Source organism: Centropristis striata, chromosome 7 (genome assembly GCF_030273125.1).
Source record: "Centropristis striata isolate RG_2023a ecotype Rhode Island chromosome 7, C.striata_1.0, whole genome shotgun sequence".
NCBI classification, from domain to species: domain Eukaryota; kingdom Metazoa; phylum Chordata; class Actinopteri; order Perciformes; family Serranidae; genus Centropristis; species Centropristis striata.
The window spans coordinates 16,207,200-16,231,572 of NC_081523.1; the positions used below are offsets into that span (position 1 = coordinate 16,207,200).

The 24,373-nt window shown below is 39.7% G+C and overlaps 1 protein-coding gene across 1 annotated transcript; it reads right to left on the minus strand.

Moving 5' to 3' along the window:
- Positions 1-5,693: 5,693 nt before the first annotated feature.
- Positions 5,694-24,174, minus strand: LOC131974750 (phosphatidylinositol transfer protein beta isoform-like). The gene is made up of 11 exons (XM_059337194.1): positions 24,134-24,174; positions 20,023-20,053; positions 17,512-17,657; positions 17,171-17,262; positions 16,960-16,967; positions 16,734-16,808; positions 16,552-16,635; positions 13,746-13,823; positions 10,990-11,100; positions 10,572-10,694; positions 5,694-8,476 (listed from the first exon to the last, which is right to left on the minus strand). Exons 1-11 carry the CDS (start codon positions 24,151-24,153, stop codon positions 8,429-8,431), a joined length of 816 nt encoding a protein of 271 aa, XP_059193177.1. The 5' UTR covers positions 24,154-24,174; the 3' UTR covers positions 5,694-8,428.
- Between the last annotated feature and the right edge of the window lie 199 nt (positions 24,175-24,373).

Here is a 24,373-nt window from a genome sequence, read left to right on the forward strand (position 1 = left end):
AAATGGCTTGCACCTAAAATGTAATGAGCTCTACAAAATATAGCGCAGAGTATTGTCACATTTAAACCAACCATTACATCCGAAATGGTCTTGACTGTAATCATATTTTTACCAAAGAAATATCTATTTTTTTGTTTTCGTTAATTATATGACAAACTTTACAAAAGCTGAGGGGAGGAAACACTCCTCATATCCTCCATTGGAATAATAGTGTTTACAGTCAAATTCAGCACACTGGTGCTTTGAATGTTGTTCCAGCCCTCTTCACTTATAAACAAACTTGTTTTTGCCCTTGCATCTGTATTATCCCCATTGCAAAAGACAGATTTAGTTACACCAATAAGCTGTAGTTGGAAAAAATAGATGAACAACCAGTTTATTGGGCTTATAACTTGGAGACAGTCTCACACGAACCAATGCTGAGGTTACAAGCTGCATGTTTAATTTATTCTCATATGTAAAATAAAAATATATGCTGAACACTGAAGTACTCCAACATTTGCCTCAGTAGTGTGATTTATAATAAGAGCCAACTAAGAAATGACAACCTATGAGAAATGTTCCCCAGTTATCTGTGATGATATTGATGTTTGGCTAAAAGCATAAATTAGACTAATAATATAAGTGTGTGTCACTCACACCCCCGTGACCAATCAAACTGAATCCCAACGGGTGTTAAAAAAAATCCTCCTTAAAAGACCATCTGAACTAAATCATGTGGATGATATTGGGCTTCGGTTCCGATAATCAATAGCGTTCTCTTAGTATTATAGTCTGTAAAATGGAACATTTTTTCAAGGCCGAATTAGGACAATTTACTTGATAGGTTAATTAGCTGGAGGCCTGCGATGACCGAGGTTATCTGGTGAGGTGATGTTGTGCAAAGCCTGAAAGCATATAAGACATTTAGATTATTGTAAATAGACTGACTTCATGTTCTTGTGAGTTTGAGACAATTATAAGAAAGTCAGGCTACACATCTGTGATCCTAAGTGTGTTATAAAATAAGACAAGCTACTTTTTAATTTATGCCATAGCTTTGAGTTTTGCACAGGCAGTTTCAGATATTTTATTTATTATGTTAATCAGAATGCGCATTAATGGTGCTTGAGTCTTTTTCTTGTCTTTACTTTCACTCTTTGTCTTCAAGTGTATTTATCCAGTCAGTTGTGGATTTTTGGGACACCTTGGATCTTGTTTTTTCTCGTGAATGTTGACATGCAGGAGTTCAAAATAATGCTCCTGTGTCAAATTTAAACTACTTAACAACAAATGTAAATAAAGATGAATAAATATTAAAGTATTCTACATGTATGCTAGAATTATTCCGTGATGGTGTGTAGTGGGGGGAAGTCGTGCCTCCTAAGATTAACAGAACTCTGTAATTATTTGAAATAAAGGAAACATGTGGGAATACTGAACACAATGTACTTCCATTCACCACTATGGATATTTTCTTTGGTTAAACGAGAACACCATATTATCCATTTCCCGACATTGTGGGCATTTAGAGAATTTGGTGTCAGACAGCTCTGTACCTTTGGGGGGTAAACCAAAGAGGACTTTTACCAAACAGACACAGTGCCACCTAGCGGCTGCACGCGTTCATGCTGAAGCGTTCAGAAAATAGTTTTAGATGACGTGAGGCACATAGGTCTAAACTGGTAAATGCTGGAAATACAATTTTTTAATCTCAATATGGATGTATCGGGGGAAAAATGTACAATTCAGTTAATAAATTGTATAAAATCATAAATTACTTGGGAGTAAGAATGTAAAGGGGGAGATAATTTAACATTATTATACAAGACTTTGTCAAATCTATTGCATTTTTGAAACTGTCAAGCAGTACATTGTTTAGTAACAAAAAAATATATATATACTGATGTCCAGTCCCACCAAATACTGTTGTTTTAAGGGAATTCAGTGAAAGAAAAGCACTTTTAAGGAAAATCATCATAAATGAAAGTGTTTCCTTTTTTCTAGAATAACCAAAGGCGAGGTAAATGGGAAGGAATGTAACATATATGCATATTTCACAATAAAAGTCTTGAGGTTTGCAAATATAATCAGATATTCTGTAGAACACTGCATTGCTTATGAGCTTTTTAGTGTTGTGGACATTTCGGATTATTATAGCTATATTGTATGTAACAAAATAACCAAACTGCTGGTTCACAGGAGAAGACTATTCTCACCCTGCATCCAGAGGAGACGGCTATATGTCAGGGCTGAAGCTGGAGGCAGGTCAGGACAAGGCATTGTAAAGTGCTGGGAAGGAGTATGAGTGTATATTTGGAATTTTGGGGGTGTGATTGTGCACTCCTTGCAGCTGAGAGGACAGCAGCTCAGAGCGAGGAGGCAGGAATAGGAGACACGATGTAAAGTAACTGTCTTCTCGAGGAGGAGGAAGGAGAAGCGTGTTTGAATGTTCTGAAGGCTGCTGTGCCTTTTCTCAGTATCACCTCCTGGATGACCGCTTTCATATCCAAGAGCCAGCTGGATGTAGCATCATTAGAGTTTTACTCAGACAAACACAAACGTGTGTGCATATCAAACTGTTTTAGCCGAGGCAGCCATCACTGCTCTGTGAGGCCCCTGAGGAGTACCAGGATTCATGTTTATTTCTAAACTGATAAAGGCCTGCTGTATCACAAAAGCACATTAACAACACTAGAAACAAGCAGCAGCTCAACAACAGAAAGACAAAAAGTGGAGATATTGTTCCATCACACTAATACCCCTGTGATACAGTTCCTGCTAGCTCTTGCTACAGTCTTCTCAGATGGAGACAGACAAGTTAAGTATGACAAACCGATGGCATGGTCTCTTTCCCCCTCTGTCCCCAGTGATGATAAATGCAGCTCAGAGCTGCTGCGGAGGCGACTTCATGACAATGGACAGTCTACAGGCTTTCAAGCACTGTCACAATACCACTCTTCTCTGTAGTGATTTAGAACTCAATTTGTCTCAATATTTCACTCAATAGGACAAGATAGCACAAGTGTGTGCCCTCCTCTACTCTTAATTCATGGTGTTCCTCAGATAGACATATATTACCATGGGGGTTGAACAAGGGGACTGTTCCTTCCCTTGTTGAGGGAGGGGGGACGCGTCCTGTGCAGTTCAAGCTATGCGGAGCCTAGTGTGTCCTCTATGGGCCTGTCAGTCAGCTGAGCCATCACAACTCCCTGGGTCAGTGCGGGTTAAGCAGCATCTGTCATCTAAAGAAGAACCATTGTATTAAGAGGAGGGATGCGACAGAGACCGACCCCCTTCGTCCCCTAACCCTTCGTCAGTTGGCTCCACACCTTTTCCACTTCTCCCAGAACAACAGGAAAGCTCAGGAGAATCTCTGGAGCTAAACTTGACCCGAGCCCGGAGGATGAGGAAACACTCGTGACATCACTGCCAACCCGCCAGAAATAACTTTCCTCTCCAAGAAAACCTGCAGCCGCTGAGCACATCTGGCCCCAGGGGAAGGTCACATACACAAACATGGCAGGGGTGGACCTGACTTGGAGCTAAATCTTCACTGCGCCTTTTCCTCCAAAAACAGACACTCTCACCCCAATGTGTCATCTTATAGCACGAGATGCAGTCATGTGTTTTCTACAAACAGTGGTACGGCTTTTTCTTCTTGGTTTTGGAGCTCCGTGCAATTCATTTGGACACATTTAAGAATATTGTTACTTCTGCTTGTGCGTTGAAAGCAATAAGCTGGTGGTTCTGGCTACCGCAAAGTGTTTTTAGCGCCGAACATCTAGTCTTTCCTCGGCATCATGCCTGGATGTCCTACTGTGTCAAGTCTTGAGCCTCCCTTTGAGATCCATTTCTTCTCTTCATCTGTTGCCTCGTCTATTTAAGCGACAGGGGCTCACTCATGACATGTCCCTTCATCTTCTGTGCGAGCGAGACACATGGATGGATGGATACATGCCTACTGTAGACTACTGTGAGCTGCCACTTAACAGGAGGTGTGTGGGCGAGCCTGCCCATCTCCGCTTTTAGAAACAGCATTATTTGCTTGTTCTGGGGCAGATATGACTGGTTTCCTTGCAGCAGGCACATGTGACCATTCCTACACAAACAATAAAAAAGGCGGATATCTCAGGCAGCAGACTGGCGGCTCTTCCTGCTCTTTAGCACGGATTCCGCTGTTATTGTGTGACTCTTCTGACCTGCGGGTCACTGAAAATATAGTCCATGCTGGAGTAACTAATAACTTTTTCTGAAGGGATGTTTATGTTATCTGATGTGCTTTTTACAGTAGGGAAGTAATACTTTGAGTCAGCCTCAATTCGTCTAATCAAATACATTTAAGATGAAGCTACATCTTCAATTAAAATCTGAATTATTCAGACATTACTAAGAGGGGGTATACAGCTTTTAAAGAGTAAAATTCAAGCACTTTGAAGGTACCTAGATCAGAAACGTCCAGGCTTTCAAAGCATTTATCAACACATCTAAATTGTTACTATAAATTAAATTGCGAAAAAACAGCTTTACCCGAATTCTTTTGTACTCACAGCAATACATTTCTATTGACAATTTGTACACAATATTAAGATTTTTGTTTACATGGGAGATTGTTGATTATGTTCAAAATCAAGCATTTTTCAAGTTGTATATTCCTGACCTTGAAAACAGACTTATAAGACTGTGTGAACCCTTAAGAAAGCTGATTAAGCTGCATATGTTGTGAACAGGGCTGGGAGTCACAGAGTAACTCATGATTGGATACAGTGATTCAGTGATATACTGCAAGACGATAATCTACTATCACAATATCTGTGTAACTGAAGAGAAAAAAGCAAAAATTGTGAAAACTGAGATGAAATAATGTACTATAAAGTGCAAGTTTGGTGTTTCTTTATCCCATACGTACTGACTGCAACTTGTCAATGTCTTCATGTGCCTTCACTTTAATGTAAAATATCCATAAACTGCCATAGAACAGAGTAGTTTTCGGGCTTAAATGTTTAAAGGAAGGATATAACAAAAGTCTTATAGTCGGTGGTTCCTTTGGTACATTTCTCAAATCATCCTTAACATTTGCATAACAGTAAGTGCAATTCTTAGAACAATTAATTCAAATTTCACACCAAATGGATTATTTGCAGAAAAAACTAACTCTCAAAATCCTTTCTCTTAAAAGAAAACTGTATACAATTATCTGTTTCCTTCACAATTGTTCAAAGAATGAGAAATTGCTTTTATGATGTGCAGTAGTGATGATATGATGTGGAGGTTAAACAAGTTGGTTTTTGAATTTCACTTCTGATTTGAGAAATGTACTTAAGAAACTGGGAAAACCTGAGTCTGCAGAAAAAAGTGACCGATTTGCTTTCCCTGCTTGCCAATCCGCATATAGTGCATGTTTTAATAAAACATATTGATAAATGTCACCAGTGTACTTTTAAGGCAGCACAACAAGGAGCCGTATATTCCCATATTATCATTTTGTCCTATCCTATCCTTAGTAAGCCCTTATGGGCTTGCTATTGCCCATCCAAGGTTTTTACACAAAAGGGGAAACGTTACTCGGACAGATCTCTTCATCCAAACTATTGCCCATTGGTCTAAAGGAAACATCATTGCAAAAAGAAAAGTGTCTTACCACATCTCCTTAGATTTAGCCTTTAACCTCCATCAACCATCTGTATACAATTAGACAAACACAACCTGAAATGTATTTTCCAGACGAAAATTTATTTGATATTCAGATACAATATGTTGACGTAATGGCACACAAGATCTCAGAAAGAAAAGGCACAAAATCTCATACATTCACTACCATGTCCCCTGAATTTCAAAAGCTGATCAGAAACATTTAAAAAGCGAACAGTTCAGAAATTAAACAGTTGTAGATTTCATAAATTAGGATAAGACTGTACAGTTGCTTTGTGAGTACTTCCCCTCCCCTATATCATTGTCTTGACAGATGGTAAACCATTGATTGAGGTTGTTCTCTTCAGCCGCTGGCTTCTCTATTCAACAGACAGCAGGAATCATTAAGATAGACTTGGAAACATTGATTACACTGAAGACCAATTGTTTCACACTTTCGCTCTTTGAGACATATGCATACAATCCCAGTACAGGAACAAAGACTGACTGGCTGTCTCACATACTGTGATAAAATGAAACAGGCTATATTACAACTGCTTGTCATCATATTGACACTGTATTTACCATATTTCCCACAGAAAAGGATACGGTATGGTGAAAGGAAGTCAATTGTTTGGGGCAACTGATGAGCAACAATATCAAAAAAAGATCCTTGTGTCGTATTGTTCACCTGAGAAGTTTTTGTTGATAAGAAAAAATGTTGCCTCAGACAATTGCTTCCCAGTTCTCCTATATAACCAGCCTATAACTGCTGAGTTCATGTAAACATATCAGAAATCACACTCTTTGGACAAGCCAATAACCCATTACTGAGGAAGTGATCACATTCCCTCATACAATAAAAACATTAGGATTATTTCATTACATCTGTGTCTTGAAAGGAAAATAGACCTCTAAAAACAAACCCCAAATTCCTGATGTACAATTTAAGACATTGACGTATCACAAAAAACACAACGAACGAGAATCAAATAACGATAACTACTTGTCTTGTACATGTAACACTAGTGATAGTCAACACTGTAGGGCAGTGCCACATGATTCTGAAGCCTACGGGGAGAAAGTGCACTATGGAGTTGAAGAGTCATTAATATGGCATATCCGTCAAACAGCTGATCTGAGGCAAAGATGTAAATATGCAGCCCTTTGCACCAACAGCCATGCTACAGGCTGTTCCTGCTGCAACTTACATTTTTGCTTGCTGAAGGAATTGCACTTGCTCAGGCACTGTGACACACATCAGGAAACATAAAGGGAGTCACATGCAATTCTACACCGAGAAGAAAATAAAGAGTCATCACAAACAACTTTGCTCATAAAGCTCTGTCTGCCATGATTCACTCCTAACAAGTAGCAGGCTAATAGCTCGTGCTAACCTTTAGGTGTCAGGAAAATTGCCAGTCAGAAAAAAGGGAGGTAGCTAGAGCAATAGCTGGCAGCAGAGGTACAAAAGGTAGAACGGGTCCAAAGGTCCGGAGATTAAGGCAAGCAGTGTGTGGTGCTGGTGTTGGCTGGGCACCGCTAAGGCTGTTATGAATCTGTAAACACACCTAGAGTGAAGCAGAAGAGAAGAGCGTTTGGAAAGCGTCTACCTCAGGAACCAGATGAGTGAGACAGGCCTCTGGGGTGGGCTGGGTGAGGTGGGGCGAGCAGTGCGGTGCAGTTTGGCTTGTGACAGAGGCTGGAGGGGTGTAGCACCATCTGTGGCTGTTTTTCAGTGCAGTTTTTTCTCTGGGGACATCTGTTAGGGAGGTGAATGCTCTGTTGTATGTTATGTGTGAATGTCTTTAGAATAGGGAGTGTGTGTGTGTGAGGGGAGGGGTGGGGAAGAAAAAAGAATCAGTGGGAGCTGTAAACACTTCCAAAGTAACATCCTTTAGCTGAACAAGCTTGCACGGATCTGCCCAGCTTGAGCTTTTATAAGATCAGTCACCGCAAAGGCATCCACACCTGCGAGTGTGTGTGCGAGTGAGAATGAATTCACATGTTTATCCTTATGTGCGCGATGTATATGTGTCACATGCATATGTGTGTGTGTGTGTGTGTGTGTGTGTGTGTGTGTGTGTGTGTGTGTGTTTCTATTAAATCTTGATGAGAGTGAGAGTGAATACCTGTACGGGCATGATTGTCAGTGTTAATAAGATGCAGTGTGCTGGGTAAGGTGGGGTGATGGGGGAAGGATTACAATTGGCCAAGGCGCCAAGGGTGTTAGTAATCTCTTAATGGAGGCTGTGGCAGGAAGGAACATGAGTATGACAAACAGACAGACTCATGCTGGGGAATGCAAACCACTGAGCCGCAGTGTGTACAGTTAAGACCAAGGAGGAGACAAAGAGAGGTCAGACAGGGCATCATCTAGAGAGGAATGTTTTGGAGAAAAAGGAAAATCTAAATATGACTGAGGAAACATTTGGTCCAACACCTGCCACTGTGGCAACAAGCCAATGATTTTGCTTTTGTAAAAATGGATCTCTCCTGCAAGTAGCTCCCCTTCATATCTCTCCAGAAGGCTGGGTCTTGTCAATAACATGATGCTGATAGCTGGCCTTTCTCTGCCCAGGAGATCAAAATGAACCAGAGTCTTATCAGCTAGGATCGTGTTGGTTTCTAGAAATCAATTCCTCAGTATATAGAATGTCTATGATTGGGTGCAAGTTAAAGATCTGCTCTATAGATTGCATGTAGACCCCCCCCCCACCCCCCCTCCACAGTCTGAATCAGTTCTGGTAAATTTGGTGGCACCAAAGGAGATCTCTTAGCAGTCCCCCATTGTGGGCGTTTAAAATCCTTTGCCTTTTCATTCGTCTGCAGCACTGGTTCCTCGTACTTCTCCTTGTTTGCGAAGCTGTGGAGAAACAGAGGAAAATACACACATTAGATTTATGAAAGCTAAACGGGTGGGAGGCAGATTTAGCGGATGCTTGCATTTCAGTGGACCCATCATGAATGGTTGTGTGTGCCCAAGTTCTCTCTCATTTTGATTCATCATGTAGGACTGAGTTTTACACCCTGCATCATAAACTATATAAAAAAATACAAAAAATGTCGTTTTGCAAACTGAAATCTTTAGCCTTTCCTTAGAAATCTGCTCCAACAGTCCTTATCAAGCTCCTTGTTTGTCTTCTAGGTAGATAAAAGCATCACTTTCAAATTCTCCCACCCTGAGGCTGATGGCTTTGGAAAGTCAATTAGTGGTAGAATCTGATAGCCGAACACCTTAATGGAACAGTTCAAACTAACAGTGGCTCTAAACAGAGGAATAGACAGATCTGATGAAATGGCATGAGGATTCACCCTCCGACTTCTCCATCCTTTTCCCCATCCTCCCCTCCCTTTTTTCTCAATCACAGCACAGAGTCCTTCTCAACTGCAGAATTCCATTTGTATGTTAATGAGGAAAACGGAGCCATCTTGGAGCTTCCCCCCTTTTCTTGCCCTTTCCTCCCCCCTTCTACACCAACAGCACTAGACCAGTATACAAAAAAACGACAGACAAGACTGGTGGTGCATCCTCTCCATAACGTGAAGTTTCTCTCTACACCCGGTGCAGTCCTGTCAAGAACCTGAATGGCAGTGTCTGTCTGTGTCGTCGCATACAGTCCCAACTGTGATCCTGCTAACCCTTGAGCCCAGAGGTTCAGGCCTCTTCGGCATCCTCACTACAGCCTTCTTTGATGGCACCCGCCTGTTTACTTACTCCAAGGCAAAATGAGAAACACATGCTGAATTGGGCGAGATGCGAAGAAGGGGGGAGGCTAAGCACAAAATGCTGTATGTTGGTAGTAGGCCAGGAATGTTTGAGCCGGGCCCACTTTGGCCAGTCCAGCTCGGATTCCTCCCTTTTTCTCCTTGTACGGCCAAAAGCTCCCAGGCTGATATTTAGAGTAGTTCCAAGAGCAAACCAGTGTTAAGGTTTTACAGAGAATGTGATTCACAGAATTTAAAGCCTGTGACTGTTTTTCTTCTCTGCCTTGTATTCCTCTGTGGAGAACATCTAGTTTGCAGGTAGTGGTCTTGAGCAGGCCTTCTGTGTATGTTTTTAACTACTGGCCACCTCTGAAAAAAATAACATGTGTGATTCTGGGAAAAGTTTGCCCAGATGTCAAGAGACTTGCATACACAAGTGTGTATGCATACGCAACAGGCACTCATATAAACCATGGTAGGAGATTTTCACTGGGTCAGCAAAACACCTAACGACCTGGCACACACGTCATACTTCTCTGCGATCTGGTGTTATTGATTAACTAATTCAGAGTGAGTTATGTAGTTGCAAGTGAAAGCATAGACCCACATACGTGAACATATAGACAGAGTGTACTAAAAGCCCTCTCACAACACCAAGGAGTACAGAGTGAAAGCAGCATAGGCGTGCAGCAATGCAGAAATTCCACAGGGAGCAGAGAAAGCATCTAAAATTCTGGCCTCTACCAGCGAGAACTTACACAGCAACACTACACCGGTCTGGCTACTCGTCTGCAGCCTTTGTACCCCGCACAGAGCCCCTTTTACGCATCTAGACAAAAAAAAATGGAAATACAAGAAATCACAGAAATAGGGATTAAGAAGCGTGTGGGGGCAGCATGCTCCCTGATTAGCATGATTGCATATTTCTCTATTTAACTGATTTAGAGGTGCATGATTTGGGGAAAAAATGCAATTTTTTGACCAATTACAATGTTATTCAAGATTAGAGGGAATGGTAATTTTTGCATAATTATTAAGCTCAATCTCATTTTGCAAGGATCAATTGGTAGAAACACCACAACACCACAATACTTCATGCAGGTATAAGCTTGTGAAATATATAGTGTCAGAAACTGTACACTATTGATGTGGGGGATAGTTCTTTGCACAAAACCCATCACAGACCAATACCATGTACATCCGATGTACAAGCTTTACTCTTAATCATGCATCATTTTTCGTAAAGCACCGACCTCGTCCAGCTCCCTTTGTGTCTCTGCCTCCATCTCCCGGATATTCTCCATAGTGAGCTCCACCCACTTATCAATCCAACAAAAGACCTGGCGGTGGAAGTTAGTGAAGATCCTCTTCTCTTGCTGAGGGAGACATAGTCTTGGTTAGGGACGGGCAGTACGATTGAAATATATATATATCACAATATTAATGACAGCATTTTTAACAATATGTATATTCAAAATATGTAAAATGTACATACATAGGCATAAATTACATGTGCCATTTATCATGATAAAGTTGGATTGGACATCAAAAACAGCCATAGTGAATTGTCACCCAGAAGCTTTAGCAAACTGGAACTCTCAGAGCCTGAATGCAACTCTGTCAAGACAAGTGACTGTGTGAAGTTTAACTGTGTAAACATGTCACTCAAACCTCATGGATGAAGTTCTCCACTTTGGTCTGCAGGCCCCACCACTTGAACTTGACTGTGACCAGTTTGTAGGCACACATCCTTGGGCAGTCAGTCTTATTAACCAGCTCTTTCTGTGAGGATAGGAAAACAGGACGACAAGGCTTACAACACATCACTTTTTAAAGCGCAGAATCAGAATAAATAACACAGTAAAAACTTGAGAGAAACTTTCCAATGACAGAATAAGCAGAAGGCTGAAAGAATATTATTTTAGACTAATCTTGCCTGCATTCAAAGCTAAAAATCATTAATACATAATGCTTTGGGTATGGAGCTTGCTGAAATAATTATCAATATGAAGATGCGCTGTGCAGAGATAAAAGTGCCCTAATCTACAACACACTTTCTAAATCCATCCGCTGCTTGCACTCTGCCTCCCTCTGAAGAAGAGAAGAAAAGGAGGAGGGGGGTTGGGGCAGAGCAAAGTGGATAAACTCCAGATGAAGGGACCATTTCTCTGCCTCCGCCCTGACAGCGACACCGTTCCCGACAGGCATGCCTTTGTGGCCACGGAAGGCAGATAAAACGGTGCTTGCGAAGCGATAAGGGCGTCGCGGTGCAAAGCTGGTTACATTATTAACACCTAGGACCTCCTCGCCCCCAGAACACACACACTCTCCCTCCGAGAACACCTGTTTAATTAATCACTTCATTCTGGCTCGGCATTCCACGAGAAAATGCCACAGACCCGCCTCAATCACCCTCATCCCACTGCCGTTTGATGCTACGATCATGGAGGGGAGCGGGAGAGGGGAAATGAGAAACATTTCTAAATTTGCAGTGGGTTTAGAAAAGTTGTCATCGCTAAAGGAGAACTTCACATGAAACGGATTCTACATCAAAACACTTACGGTGACATTTCTTCTCTCCCTCTCTGTGCCCCACTCAAAGGAGCAGAAGTTTTCAGAAATACAAAGGGTACCGATATGCAAGCATGTGTGCATGCAGAGATAGACAAGAGTTTTATTGCTCTGAGAAGCTGGCAGAAATTGTGCCTCTGTTGTCACATAACTACTTTTTTTTTTTCACCTTTTCAAAAACAGTCTTTTTCCATGTCCACAGCGGACGGGAAAGTGATCTAATTAAAAACACAAAATAAAAAGTTGTGCTCCTTTATTCATACTTTTTAAAAGCTGTTTGGCTGCCTTTGTTCTGTGAAAATTCTTGAAGCAGAGGAAAGTTTCCCATGGTGAACTTTGAGGGCTCCACTGCAGAGTAGAAATTCTCAGTGCTCTAACAGTGAGCAGGACCCGTTTGTGAGGCTGCGGGGTACAGCAGAGTTTAGAGGGGAAAGCAACAAAACTCCTGACAAAGTTTCTGTGTGGATGAGCTGCGTGTTATTGACTTATTACTCTATATCAAAACGACATCAGTCTTTATTCAGAACTGCAGCTTGTCAAATTTAGATCAATGTCCATACACGGTTTCTTTCCCATTTCTGTCTTCATCTTCTGTGACACACACAAAGTCTGGCAGATGGAGCTCAGAGTAGAGCCTTTATCTGACCCGGTGACTAGAAATTTCTATTACAGCCAATTAGGGCTGAGAAAGAGGTGATTTGTCTTCATCAAACTGCAGCCTTACAGTTCTGCCGACCCCACTCTAGCCTTCCTCCAGCTCTGTGTTCTCTGATTATTAAAGGCAATGGTGCTGGTGTGGAAAAGGACTCTTTAATATCTGAGCGAAAATAAATCTCTACATTTGATCTAAATCTAAAACCCAAAAAACTGATTGTGTAAGTATTTGGTCCCTTTATGTCATATCAAGTAGTGACATCATTGTTTCGAGGTACGTGATTAAGTCTGCATCCGTTTTGAACATCTGGATGCTGCAATTTCTTCATTCTTCTGCTCACGCTCTGTCAAGCTGCATAGGGACCATGAGTGAAAAGCATTTTCAAGCCCAGCCACAAATTCTTGAATGGATCGAGGTCTGGGCTCTGACTCTGTAACCCTAGGACATGAACATTGTTGTTTTTAGGCATTTCCCTGAGTAGTTTTTGCTTTTTTTTGGTGGGTTGTTGCCTTGCTAGAAAATAAATCTTCTCCCAAGTAGCAGTTCTCTTGCAGACTGCAGCAGGTTTTCCCTTGAGGATTTCCTTGTCTTTTGCTGCATTCATTTTACCCTTTTACCATCATGAGTCTTCCAAGACCTGCAGCAGAGGAGCATCCCCACAGCATAGGACCAAACACAACTGGAAAAGCTCAATCTTTGGCTCTTACTTTCACTATGTTTGGGTCTCTTTCGTACTTGCTGGCAAAACCAGTCAAATATGTTTTGTTTTCCGCAGTGTTTTTTTGTTTTGTTTTGTTGGGGATTTCTCATTTATTGTATGCAAAGTGTCTCTCATCCCAGCCATTGAACCCTGTAGCTTCTTCAGAGTTGGCACAGACCTCTCTGTGGGGAGGACAGTCTGCTCTAGACAGATTTACAGATGTTCTTTCCATTTTATTATGACCGACCATACTTCATTTAGTGCTTTGGAAAATTTCTGCACAGAATTATGCAAGGTCTTGCGTAATTAGTGGCAAAATATGTGAAACTACAGCTGTGGACCCGGGTCTTGTGTAAATGACAACAACCACGTATACACCCTCTTTAAATAGTCTGATACACCGGGGTCAAATGTGGGTTGAATCTTTGTTCAGCCTCCTGTGGCATTAATTGCCATTTGTGTGTGAATGTTTGCATTTTGCACAGCTCACAAGAGCATTACCTTCCATGTGGGGCCGAGGGGTCCTCTCCCGGTCTTGACTGACTTGAACCTGGCAGGGTCCTCATCTGGCTTGTAGTCCTTTCATGAGAGCAATTTATATAATTAATACAATGCAGAGCACATTATATTCAGCTGACTCTAACTCTTGAGTCAGCAAGCAGAGGTAATCTGTTTGACTCATTTAATGTTTGCACACCAATAATGCTACAGCACTAAACAATAAATAGGTGTTTTATTTTTTTGTCAACAAAAGTCTAAAAAAATCTGCAAGTTATGTCCATTTAAAAAAAGGTGCTGTTTTACAAAAAACAAGAGCATCAAACAAAAGAAACTTTGACTTCATTAGGGGATTCAGTAGGTTACAGAATTGGTGGCATGTTTGTCCTACACCGCTGTTCACTCACTCTGCTCTAAACTAAGCAGCACAGCAGTCACTGCCACGGAAAGGCCAAAGAGTGCTGCACTCATTCTCCAAACCCTGCCACCCCCCAGAGATAATGTCATGCAGCAAGACCAGAGCACAACTCAGCCTTAAGTGGCTCGGAGATAAAAGACTGTCTATGGGGCATTGATGCTGCCAACAACATCTGTTTAATTAGGGTGACACTGGTGCCACTTCATATATGTGGATGTGCTTGCTTCTACCTGCATGTGTGCTGATGCGAGTTTGTGTTGCTACACTTCTGTGTGTGTCTGAATACAGCTGGTTTAACTGCAACAACACTCCCTACACTATTTTATTTATTTATTTTTTAGACACACACATGCACACACTGTATACAGTCATGTCCTGCTAAACCCATTTAAGGGAACTATCCACTTTTCCCCCATTGCACAGGAGGATCTTGGTCCCATGGTAAAAAGAATTTTAAAGCATATAGAAAAATACTGAATGCATATGCCAAGCACATGAGGACATGACAAAGTTGACTTCATATAGAGGCAAGAGAAATAGTAATACAAATAAATGAAATGGCTTTCAAATTATCAACAGCTCAAGGGCCCAGCAATTTTAAATAAATCATGATGCGCCTGCAGCTAAAAGCTACTTTTCAGGGCTATCGGCCAACAGGAGGGTGCCAAACGTGTGGAAAGAGATAGAAAGCAACACACACACACACACACAGACACACACACACGCACACACAGACACACACGCACACACATACACACACGCACACACATACACACACAATAATTTGGCTGTTTTAATGCTGAGAGCTCCATCACTATAACAATACACTGTGCTGCACTAATGAGGTCTGTGAATCGATATGCCGTGGTAGACGAAAAGGAGCTACTCCACAAGTAAAATAGTGTGTGTTAAGAGTCTGAGTGTGTTTGTGTTGTGTGTGTATTTGTCTAGTTCCGGCATACGAAGCACTGTGAGCCTTAATTACACTAACAAACTCATCTGTGCTGGCGGTACGCCCCAGGCCCTGCAGCCATGCCTGAGGCTGAGGGCTGATAGGGTCCTCAGACACAACACACTCCTCCAGCAAGGCAAACACCTCCGCCTCGTTAACTACCCACCGCAAACAAACACGTACACACATAAACCAGTGCTTCTCAGCCAAATATCCTTGCATACATACACACATACAGAGCCACAGTGAAATGAGGCAATGTGATGTCAAATAACGGCAATAATGTGTAACATCTTCAAACGAGATTTCAGAGATTCCAGAAGTATCAAAAGCTCATATTTATATTTTGAAATATTATTGAGGCAATCTTAGGATGCTCATATGGTGTGTTTAGTTTTGGTTTAGTTTTTTAAAATGTTTTAAAAATATTTCAAGATGGTGATGCTTATATCTAATGAATACCCAATGTTAGATTATAAACATTAATTCAAAACTAATGATTTTTTTTTTTTTTTATCAATCAACTCTAGTCTTCTAATGTGATTATCTGCTGCCAATTCTTGCGATTCACTGTCAGACAGACAGGTATGTATGGTATGTCCTCTTATGGTAATGCAGTTCATTGAAATACAATTCCAGCTTTGGATCCACTAAATATTTCCACTTGATACAACAAGTTTCCAAAAGTATTCCAGCAGTGTTCAGTGAGTGGCATCAAAAGCTAAACAAGGATTACTCTGCATTGCTGAACAAGTTTCTTTTTTTAGTAAGTAGAATAAATATTCAATAAATAAGTCAATCAACAGCATGATAAGCAACAACAATTTGAATATTGTTTTTTTCATTTAAGTTGCTGAGGTCATCTGGCAAATACAAATTTCAAACATTTTTAGATTCCAGCCTTTCCAATGTGATGATTTGCAGATTTTTTCCATTTCAAACCATTCTAAATTAAGTCTCTTTGGGTCGTATAAAATGCTATTCTGAATAATTAGCCATTGGATGACTTTGCTCTAAGCCTTGGTAATTTGCATAGCACTAATTTTTTTGACATATACAAACCACAGAAATATAAATAAACAGAGATATAATTACATTCTTATCTGTTATATACACATAGTTATACATTTGACAATATTTCTTCAGGATCAGTAATCCTGCTCTATTTATTGATTCTCAATAAAAATGTCTAAAATTAACCAACACTAACATTGAGAAGTTCCTGTGTCTCTAAAGAGAATGACTCATCTGCTCAAAAGAAAATGAAATCCTAAGATTACTGCTCATCAAAAATAAATCAATAACCCCCATTTATGTAAAGTGGATTAGATCTGGCAGCTAGCTTGGTAATGATCAGGCTTCTCCACATGAAGGCGCCAAACTGCTTTTTTAAATGTATTTATCTTACACTGGAAATGTGCCAGAAGAGTTTTACTTACAGCATTGGACACTTGACTTCTGTCTGCAATGTCAATGGGCACAACAGCTACTTCCTTCCATTCATAACTGTCTAGTTTGTGCACCTGAACAACCAAACAAAAACAAATTGTAACATAAGCATACAAACTCAAATCTGGTGTTCAAACTGGATATATGCTTAATAAGATGCAGAGGCGCTCACATTTTCTTGTGTTCCGAGGTCTGGTTTGTGCCATGTCTCAATCTTGACGAAGAAATTGTCTTTCATATACTCATTCTAGGGGGAAGAGTCAGGATATGATGCAGTATTACAGAACTGAACGTACAGAAAGCAAATTGAGTTTAATGGGAAAACCAAAAACTTAACTTAAGGAATATTTTGAAAATATAAGAAAACAGACAAATCAAAGCCGTTTAAGGCTACTTACGGTCACAACTGGATCGAGACAGGCGCAGCGAGAAAAGGAGGAAGAAAAAAACCCAACAAGACTACAGTTAGAGTAAAACAAACACTATATAATAACACAAATAAAAAACATATGGCCATCATGCAGTAAAGGTGTAAGGTATTTAACAATGGTGAGGACTAGGGCTGTCAGGGTAAAACTAAGGTGAAGTTATATGAGGAGGGGGACTCACTGGTTCTGCAGTAAGGGTAGGCATTCCAGGCTTTTTCATGGAATACCAGGGAGCCTTCAGGGGCAAACAGCTTGACAAACCCTGGGACTTTACTGTAGGATGGTGTTAAGAGGACGGGAACAGGTAGACACAAGTGGAGAAAGGAGAGGGAAGACTTAATGCCTCAGTTATGAGAGGTTTTAGAGGACAGATTGTGCAGGTGGAAAACAAACAACTTGAAATTCTTCACAACAAAGATAAGACAACGCTGCCACTGCCTGGTAGCAAAGTGCTACTACACTGTAAGAAGGCAATTGAGGGATCAAACAATCTCATTGAAAAGAGTACCAAAAGAGACATACCTCTTTAAGTGGTAGATTTTGTGTGTATACTGTCCCTTCTCGCCATCTTTTTCATAGGGCTCATTCTTTAGTACCTCAATGCCCTCACCACCACCCGTCTCATTTTTACTTGCTTCAGCCACTGAGAACAGCTGGCCAACTTGATACTGTAAGAACAAAAACAGCATTAGCACAAAAAAAATACATGCGTCACTTACAGTACATCTAGAAAATACACTAAAAGGTGGTCTAAACTAATTTACTGATGCTAATATATGTCCTGTCACTTAAATATATATATTTCAGCAAATAGGAAACAGTTCTGATTAGCATTTGCATGTCAGTAAATGTAAGTATTTCTTTTTACAAGCTGCATGTTGATCATAAACCTGAAATACCTCCCTGTAGCTTCCCATTCTTTTTCAGTGTTTTAGGCCAGTGGTTCCCAACCATTTTTGACTTGTGACCCTTTAACTGAGAGGACTGAGAGATACAAAAGATCCTTCGCTCCTGCAGTCATCAGGCTGTCTAATTCTTCCAGAGATTCTACTAGACTAACTGAATTTCCCCTCAGGGATAAATAAAGTAATTTTGAATTTGAATTTAAAAAGTGGAGCAATGTCTCCCTCATCAAAGACTATTACTGTGGACCTTTTTTGCATCTGATAAAATACAACAATTTAATAACCCAAATAAACATTCAACACTGTTATTGTCTGCATTGTCTCATATTGCTTAAGCAGCACTTATTTTAAATAAAAATATGTATCAACTAAATAAATGCCTACAGGTTATCAAAAAATAATCTTTGTAAAAAACAACATATGAATAAAATTTTTGATTTAATGCACTTAGCAGTGGCGTTTTTCAGTACATAATAGCATCTTGTTTCTGTGAAAATGCATTTTTTGTAAACCTGCATAACAAAAAAATAAAAATGTAATGTCTACAAAGTATATTGGCCTTCTCTGGTGTTTGAAGTTTAAATCTACAGAAGCCACACTGAAGTGGCTGCCTGCAGATGTGTCTGTAGACATTTTTTGTTAATTGGTTTTGGTAGTGCATTGATCGGCCTGATTAATTGGTTTATCACTTTTGCAGACATGACATGAGCAGTACAGACCAAGCAATAATGTTTCCTTTTCAGCCCATTTCATTACTGTTCTTATCATCATTGCATAATAGAAAAAGCTAAAATGATAGAAAAGTCAGAAAATAATTGATTTAATTCTCGCAACAGAAATATTTTCTTCCTTATTCTTTGAACATCCTGTGGGCTCCCAAAGCCCCTGTTAGGAACCACTTCTGAGTTCTGTGTTGTATGTTTATTTTCTGATTATAGAGACACAGCATATGCATTACTTTTGTGTTTTATAATGGAGTACATAAGCCAACATAAACTTAGCAAGATGCGTTATTGTCCTGCTGTCACGGCAGTAGATTGCAGATTTATATGATGTGCCAAGAAAAACAACTGCAGACCTTAATAGTCAAAGAAGCTTGTGTTAGAGCTGCGGTGTATGAAAAAGGCTCTTTGTTTAAATTATACTGCTGTCTTTCCAAATCAAAATACAATGAAGAGCAGCCATATTCTGAACAGTCTATTTGCATATCAAACTTTAAGTTTATCCGACATTTTGCAGGACAAGTTAACTACTGTTTTATGTTATAATGTTTCAACAACAGAAGGTGCAACAGAAGGGTGGATGTTTGCTTATATTCCAGCTACCAGAGCTCTTATTAGTGTTTTTCCCCATAAAGAAAACACTTACTTTTCAATTATTTGGAATGAGCTTTAAAATGCGGCACTAATTGCCAAGAGATTTTAATCACCATATAAGGCAGCAGGGTGAGAGTCTGGGCTTCATGACATAAACCTTTCTAAACACAGGCAACAAATCCTGCTCTGCATGAGAATTACAAATGAGGTTTTTTTTTGGATGAGACTGTGCTGCCTGACTTGCAACTAGAAGCCATACAATGAAAATGATATGACAGTAGTGCATTTATTATCTACTGCATTTAATACTGGATAAATAAAGTATCCATCTATCTTTCTATCGTGAGGATAATATGATTCTTTTTAACAAAGGTGCAATACAGAAACTTGCGATTGTATCTATAAATCACCACTGTGTGACAGACTTTAGGCCCAAATAAGGGATCATCATTCTGCTGCATGTGAGACTGACAGAAAACATGAATTGGGGGGAATTTGGGTAAAATATCTTTTTCGTGAAAGTTAAACAATTCATTCATATAGATTTCTTTAGTTAGAAGTGAATGTTGACCAGTTTTAAGGCTCCAAGAGAAATGTGGGAGTCAAATTAAGGCTATTATTTCACATCATGTCTGGCAGAGATGGTATCTGTCAATAAACTTGAGCTTAGTTTGTTGTTGATTATAATGAGCAAAGATAAAAGTGAAAAATGCTGACAGAACCCAGACATTCCTAAATGGAAAGAAAAACACATCTTTTTTTCAACATAACTTATTTTACCAGTGTAATAATAACAGAAACTGATTACTCACCTCCTCAACGCTACAGGGCAAAACCACACGGCTGCAAGAGAGAGAAAAATGTAGTAATATTACATAACACTTGTTTCTTGTACACACTGCTCAATAAGCACTTCTGCCAGTCCAGAAGTACTACAATTTTACCTTCAGGTGGACAACAAGTATAGCAATTAGGCTTGGGCAGTATTAGGGTATATCAAGGGTATTTTTAACATTGGCAAAAATACAGATGCTGCTCTTTCAGTCAATATATTAAACTCAAACAGAGGTACAGTTTTTTATGTTTAGTACACAGCAGCTGCCACCAGAGGTCAGTCTTTAGACAGCTTTTTCATACCACCAAACCTCACTGACATTTAACCAGGTATATGGTATATGATAGATAATGTCCAAGCCTAAAACCAATAGTTCCAAATATAATAATCATTCAATTCAATGTACATAGTTTGTATATAACACTCAAATAATAAAAATCTCTACACAATATGAAAAAAATACTACTGCAGAAGAAGCCATAGCCACACGTTACAACTACACTCAACAATGCACAGAAACGTTCTCACTGCTAAAGAACAGGAAGTCAGTTGTGGTCACTTTTCCTGAGGTAAAAAAAAATTACTGCCCAGTCTGACACACTACTTCTGAGTCCAATAAGATGAGAGGATCACTAGATCACTAGCTGAGATTGGGAATGTTCAAGAGATAAAGAAAATTACATTGAAAAGAGAAAGACAGGGAGGGAGAGGAGCAATGGAAAATGTAAGCAGTGAGCCGTTTTGGACCCAAAACATTGCTTGAAAACAACAAATGCGCTGCACACAACAGTGACAGTAGGTACAGCTGTTTGAAAAATAAAAACAATATCTGAAACAAACGTTAAATGTTATAGACCTGACCTTAGTTTTTGCAGAGTGTAAGTACACTTCACTGTTTTTCTTCATGTCCCAACAGACTTCTACTTCAGGGTGTGGTATGCCATAACCAATTACATCATTTACCCTAGTGAACACGAAGCTTCAATCAATGACCACAAACCACAGTGCAAGAGGAAAAAAAGTAGGCAGAGGAAGTTCTCTCAAAGCAAGAACCTAAGGCTGTATTCTACACTGCCATATAAACACTTGGCGCAGCATTTTTGCTATATAATTTCTATATTCACTAACTTGGTTATTCTTTACAATGACACCTAGTGGCACGATGTTTTAACTCCCAGTGTGCTTTGACAACAAATCTAGCAACTTTAAAGCAAAGCTTAGGGATGATGTTGACCTTGACACAATCAAGAGCATATCATGATGGTTCTCAAGTTTCAAAAATGGACAGGAGCATAGTGAGCAAATAAAGATTAGAGAAATGCATGGAACTTGCTACAGCACTTTAGAAGATCATTACATGAGGATACAGGCAGTTGGCTGATGATCCCTTTCATCAGCAGAGCAATATGCAGGTTATGCTCATTTCAGAATGAGCATAACCTACTTCTTTTTTGCTGTTTACCAAGAGCATATACCATTCAAAATCTTGGAATCAACTGCCACAAAAGCTTGATTGTGTACAATCAGATGGATGAAAGGACTACTTGATAACAGTCTTCCACAGAAAGTCCTCTTTGCGAATCCTTCATACACAATAACATTTATTTGCAAAGAAAGCAATGTTTCCAAAACACTGTACAGTGATCACAACCAGACTGACAATTGAAATGACATAAAGATACAAAGATACCTCTGAGCAACAGATAAATGAGAACAGAAAAAAACACCAGCTATTGGTAAAATAAATTGCAAGCTTGGGCTCATCAATGCAGATTCAAATAGAAACCGGCTTCTGTTTCAGTGTGCACAATAATGCCCATAACAAGCTCGAATTAACAGGCATGCTGCCTTCGCAAAAGTATTCTTCAAAACAGCAATAGAAGGTCAGTCTTAGGTTAGCACTTTTGTAATTGGATCATTTGAAGATAAGCTGAACATACAGTGGACTGACCGAACTGAAATAAAACTGACTGAAATTAGTTTATGCCTCTTCAATCTTTCCACTGAGGAGGCTAAAGAGGGCCCAAAAAAGCAATGGTTGTCAAAATATTTAGAGCCTGCATGGACAATATGGGTTAAACATGATGGTGGGTCACTGGACTGGACCTCAAATTCAAAATCATAAGGTATTTGGAGAAAAAATTGTGACAACATAATTCTCAACACTGCAGGGACATTGATTAAATGGATGTTTGAATTACTTTTCTTTTGGGGACTATTGTAAATAAAAAATTTGGTGTCTTAATTCTACTATTTCTTTTATGTTAAAATAGACATCATTTTTTCCATCAAATATGTTTTTAGTTAAATTTCACAAACATTTTCATCACTTGTCCATTAAAAACGTATTTCCATTGTTCTTACAACTGTTCGTGTAGTGCTACAGTCATTAGGAAATTAAGTAGGGTACTAAGCACAGAGGCGCAATCTAATTAAATAATTGACGGGTAAATAAAGAACTAAATATCTATTACCCAAAAAATATATACAAGGAACATATAAAATAACATTGAGGTGGCTAGGAGCCTCCTTCCCAGTGATGTCACATGTTGCTGATGTTTAAAGTATGCACTGCAATATTTATGGATTTAGACACCGTGAAAATATGATTTTACACAAGTCTAATATGTATATTGCCAGAGTTTCAGTGGTATGCAGAACTAAACTAGCAATACTGTCCATCAATCCATCCATCCAGGTAGCCACTCCTTATATCCAAATGGACAATAAGGTGTAAAAACTAAGCTTATGGTCATAACGAATACCCATTAGGCCTAATCTGCAACCACTTCAGTGCAAAAAAAAATGGTTGCAATATGCATAGGTTTTATACAGTCTATGGTTGTGAGACATTTTTTGGGTCACGTGTATTTAAAAACAACAACAAAACAAAAGCAATGCAAGTATAGGAATAGGCATATTACTTAATAGAAATACAGTATGGACTTGACTGTTCTTCAAGGGCTAAATTAAACAACTGATCATATATGACGACGCTAACCTAACATTCTAACATTCAATCTAACGAGATATAGGACACTAGACAAAACTAGGACTGGTTTAAAAACTTTGCGAATCTAGCCTCCTTTAAAGTTTACAGCTAGCGCTTCTCGCGTTCAGTCTGATTTGTATTTGTTTGGGCTGGTTTCACGTACCTGTGCTACAAGACTTTGGTTTAAAGTTTTAAACGAGTTAATTTAATTTGAATAAGCGAGATCTAAAAGAGAAGAATCACTCTAGAGCAGACTTCCTGCCTTGATGAAAAGCAATTCCTTTACTGATCGAGGCAACGTTAAAAACTAGTACTCTCAGCTACGTTTCCTGATCAAGCAGACACACTGTGATAAAATAATAAACAGTTATGAATAATGACTAGTGCTGTGGTTTGACAAAATAATGGATTACATGTCAACACAAGCATCTTTTGGTCCAACTCATACCGCTAACTGTTAGCTAGCGTTACCTAAACACTACTGCCGCTAACAGGCTAGTTGATATATATAAATATGCTAGCTTGGTTTGACACGGGAGAACAACCATCAAATCCGCCAAATAATCAAAGTTTCTTATCATGAGTAAGATTAGTTGGCGCCGTCCCCACGAGTGTGGCTATGTGTCAATACTGTAAAGATAACATTAGCAGCGCTTAGTGATTTCCATTGATGTTGGGTTAGCTAGCATTAGCAAACCGAGAGCTAATTCGAAGCTCAAGTTAGTTAAAAGTTTTACAGCCTGAAGTCACGAATGCCCCTGCATTTATATTCAAAACACATGCAGACAAACCACAGAGTGAAGTGTTTAAAGCCAGCTTCTTTAAGTGAACAAATGAGAAACTGTAAAAGATAAGAGCAGCTGTCACACAAGCCCCATACCGCTGTCAACGCCGGTAGGCCAGGGCAGCAGCTCTGGAGCAATCCCACCCTTCCCCTCGTGTGCCTGACACAGACACTGAGACAAGATGAAAAAGTTTTTATTTAAGTCAAACCAATGAAAACAACTGTCCTGTCTATCCGAACCCATTATCACACGATGTAGTTGTTTTTACACATCCTAAAAGAGAAGTATTAAAGCAGAAACATGGTACTTACTACTCCTTGATGACGACCATCGCAGCTTGTTCCTCTCGACACCACCGCTGACTGCTGCTGACGTCATGAGCTGCCGAGAGCGTGCCCTCGGTCCCTCCCCCGCGAGCGCTGATTTGCAGAAGGACGCACGGACGGACCTGTCAATTAGGTATGAACCAATACAATCTTTTTCTGGTGGCTTTTAACCCGCCTATTGCACATCTGGTCTGATCGAGCAGCAACAGTTATTTAGTCACCACA

Excerpts from the sequence above, each read along its gene's own strand:
- LOC131974750 (XM_059337194.1), bottom strand. The coding sequence starts at position 24,153 with ATGGTCGTCATCAAGGAGTA. Across the intron at positions 20,054-24,133 it reads ATGGTCGTCATCAAGGAGTA|CCGTGTGGTTTTGCCCTGTA; the intron begins GTAAGTACCATG and ends TCTCTCTTGCAG. Across the intron at positions 11,101-13,745 it reads CCCTCGGCCCCACATGGAAG|AAAGAGCTGGTTAATAAGAC; the intron begins GTAATGCTCTTG and ends CTATCCTCACAG.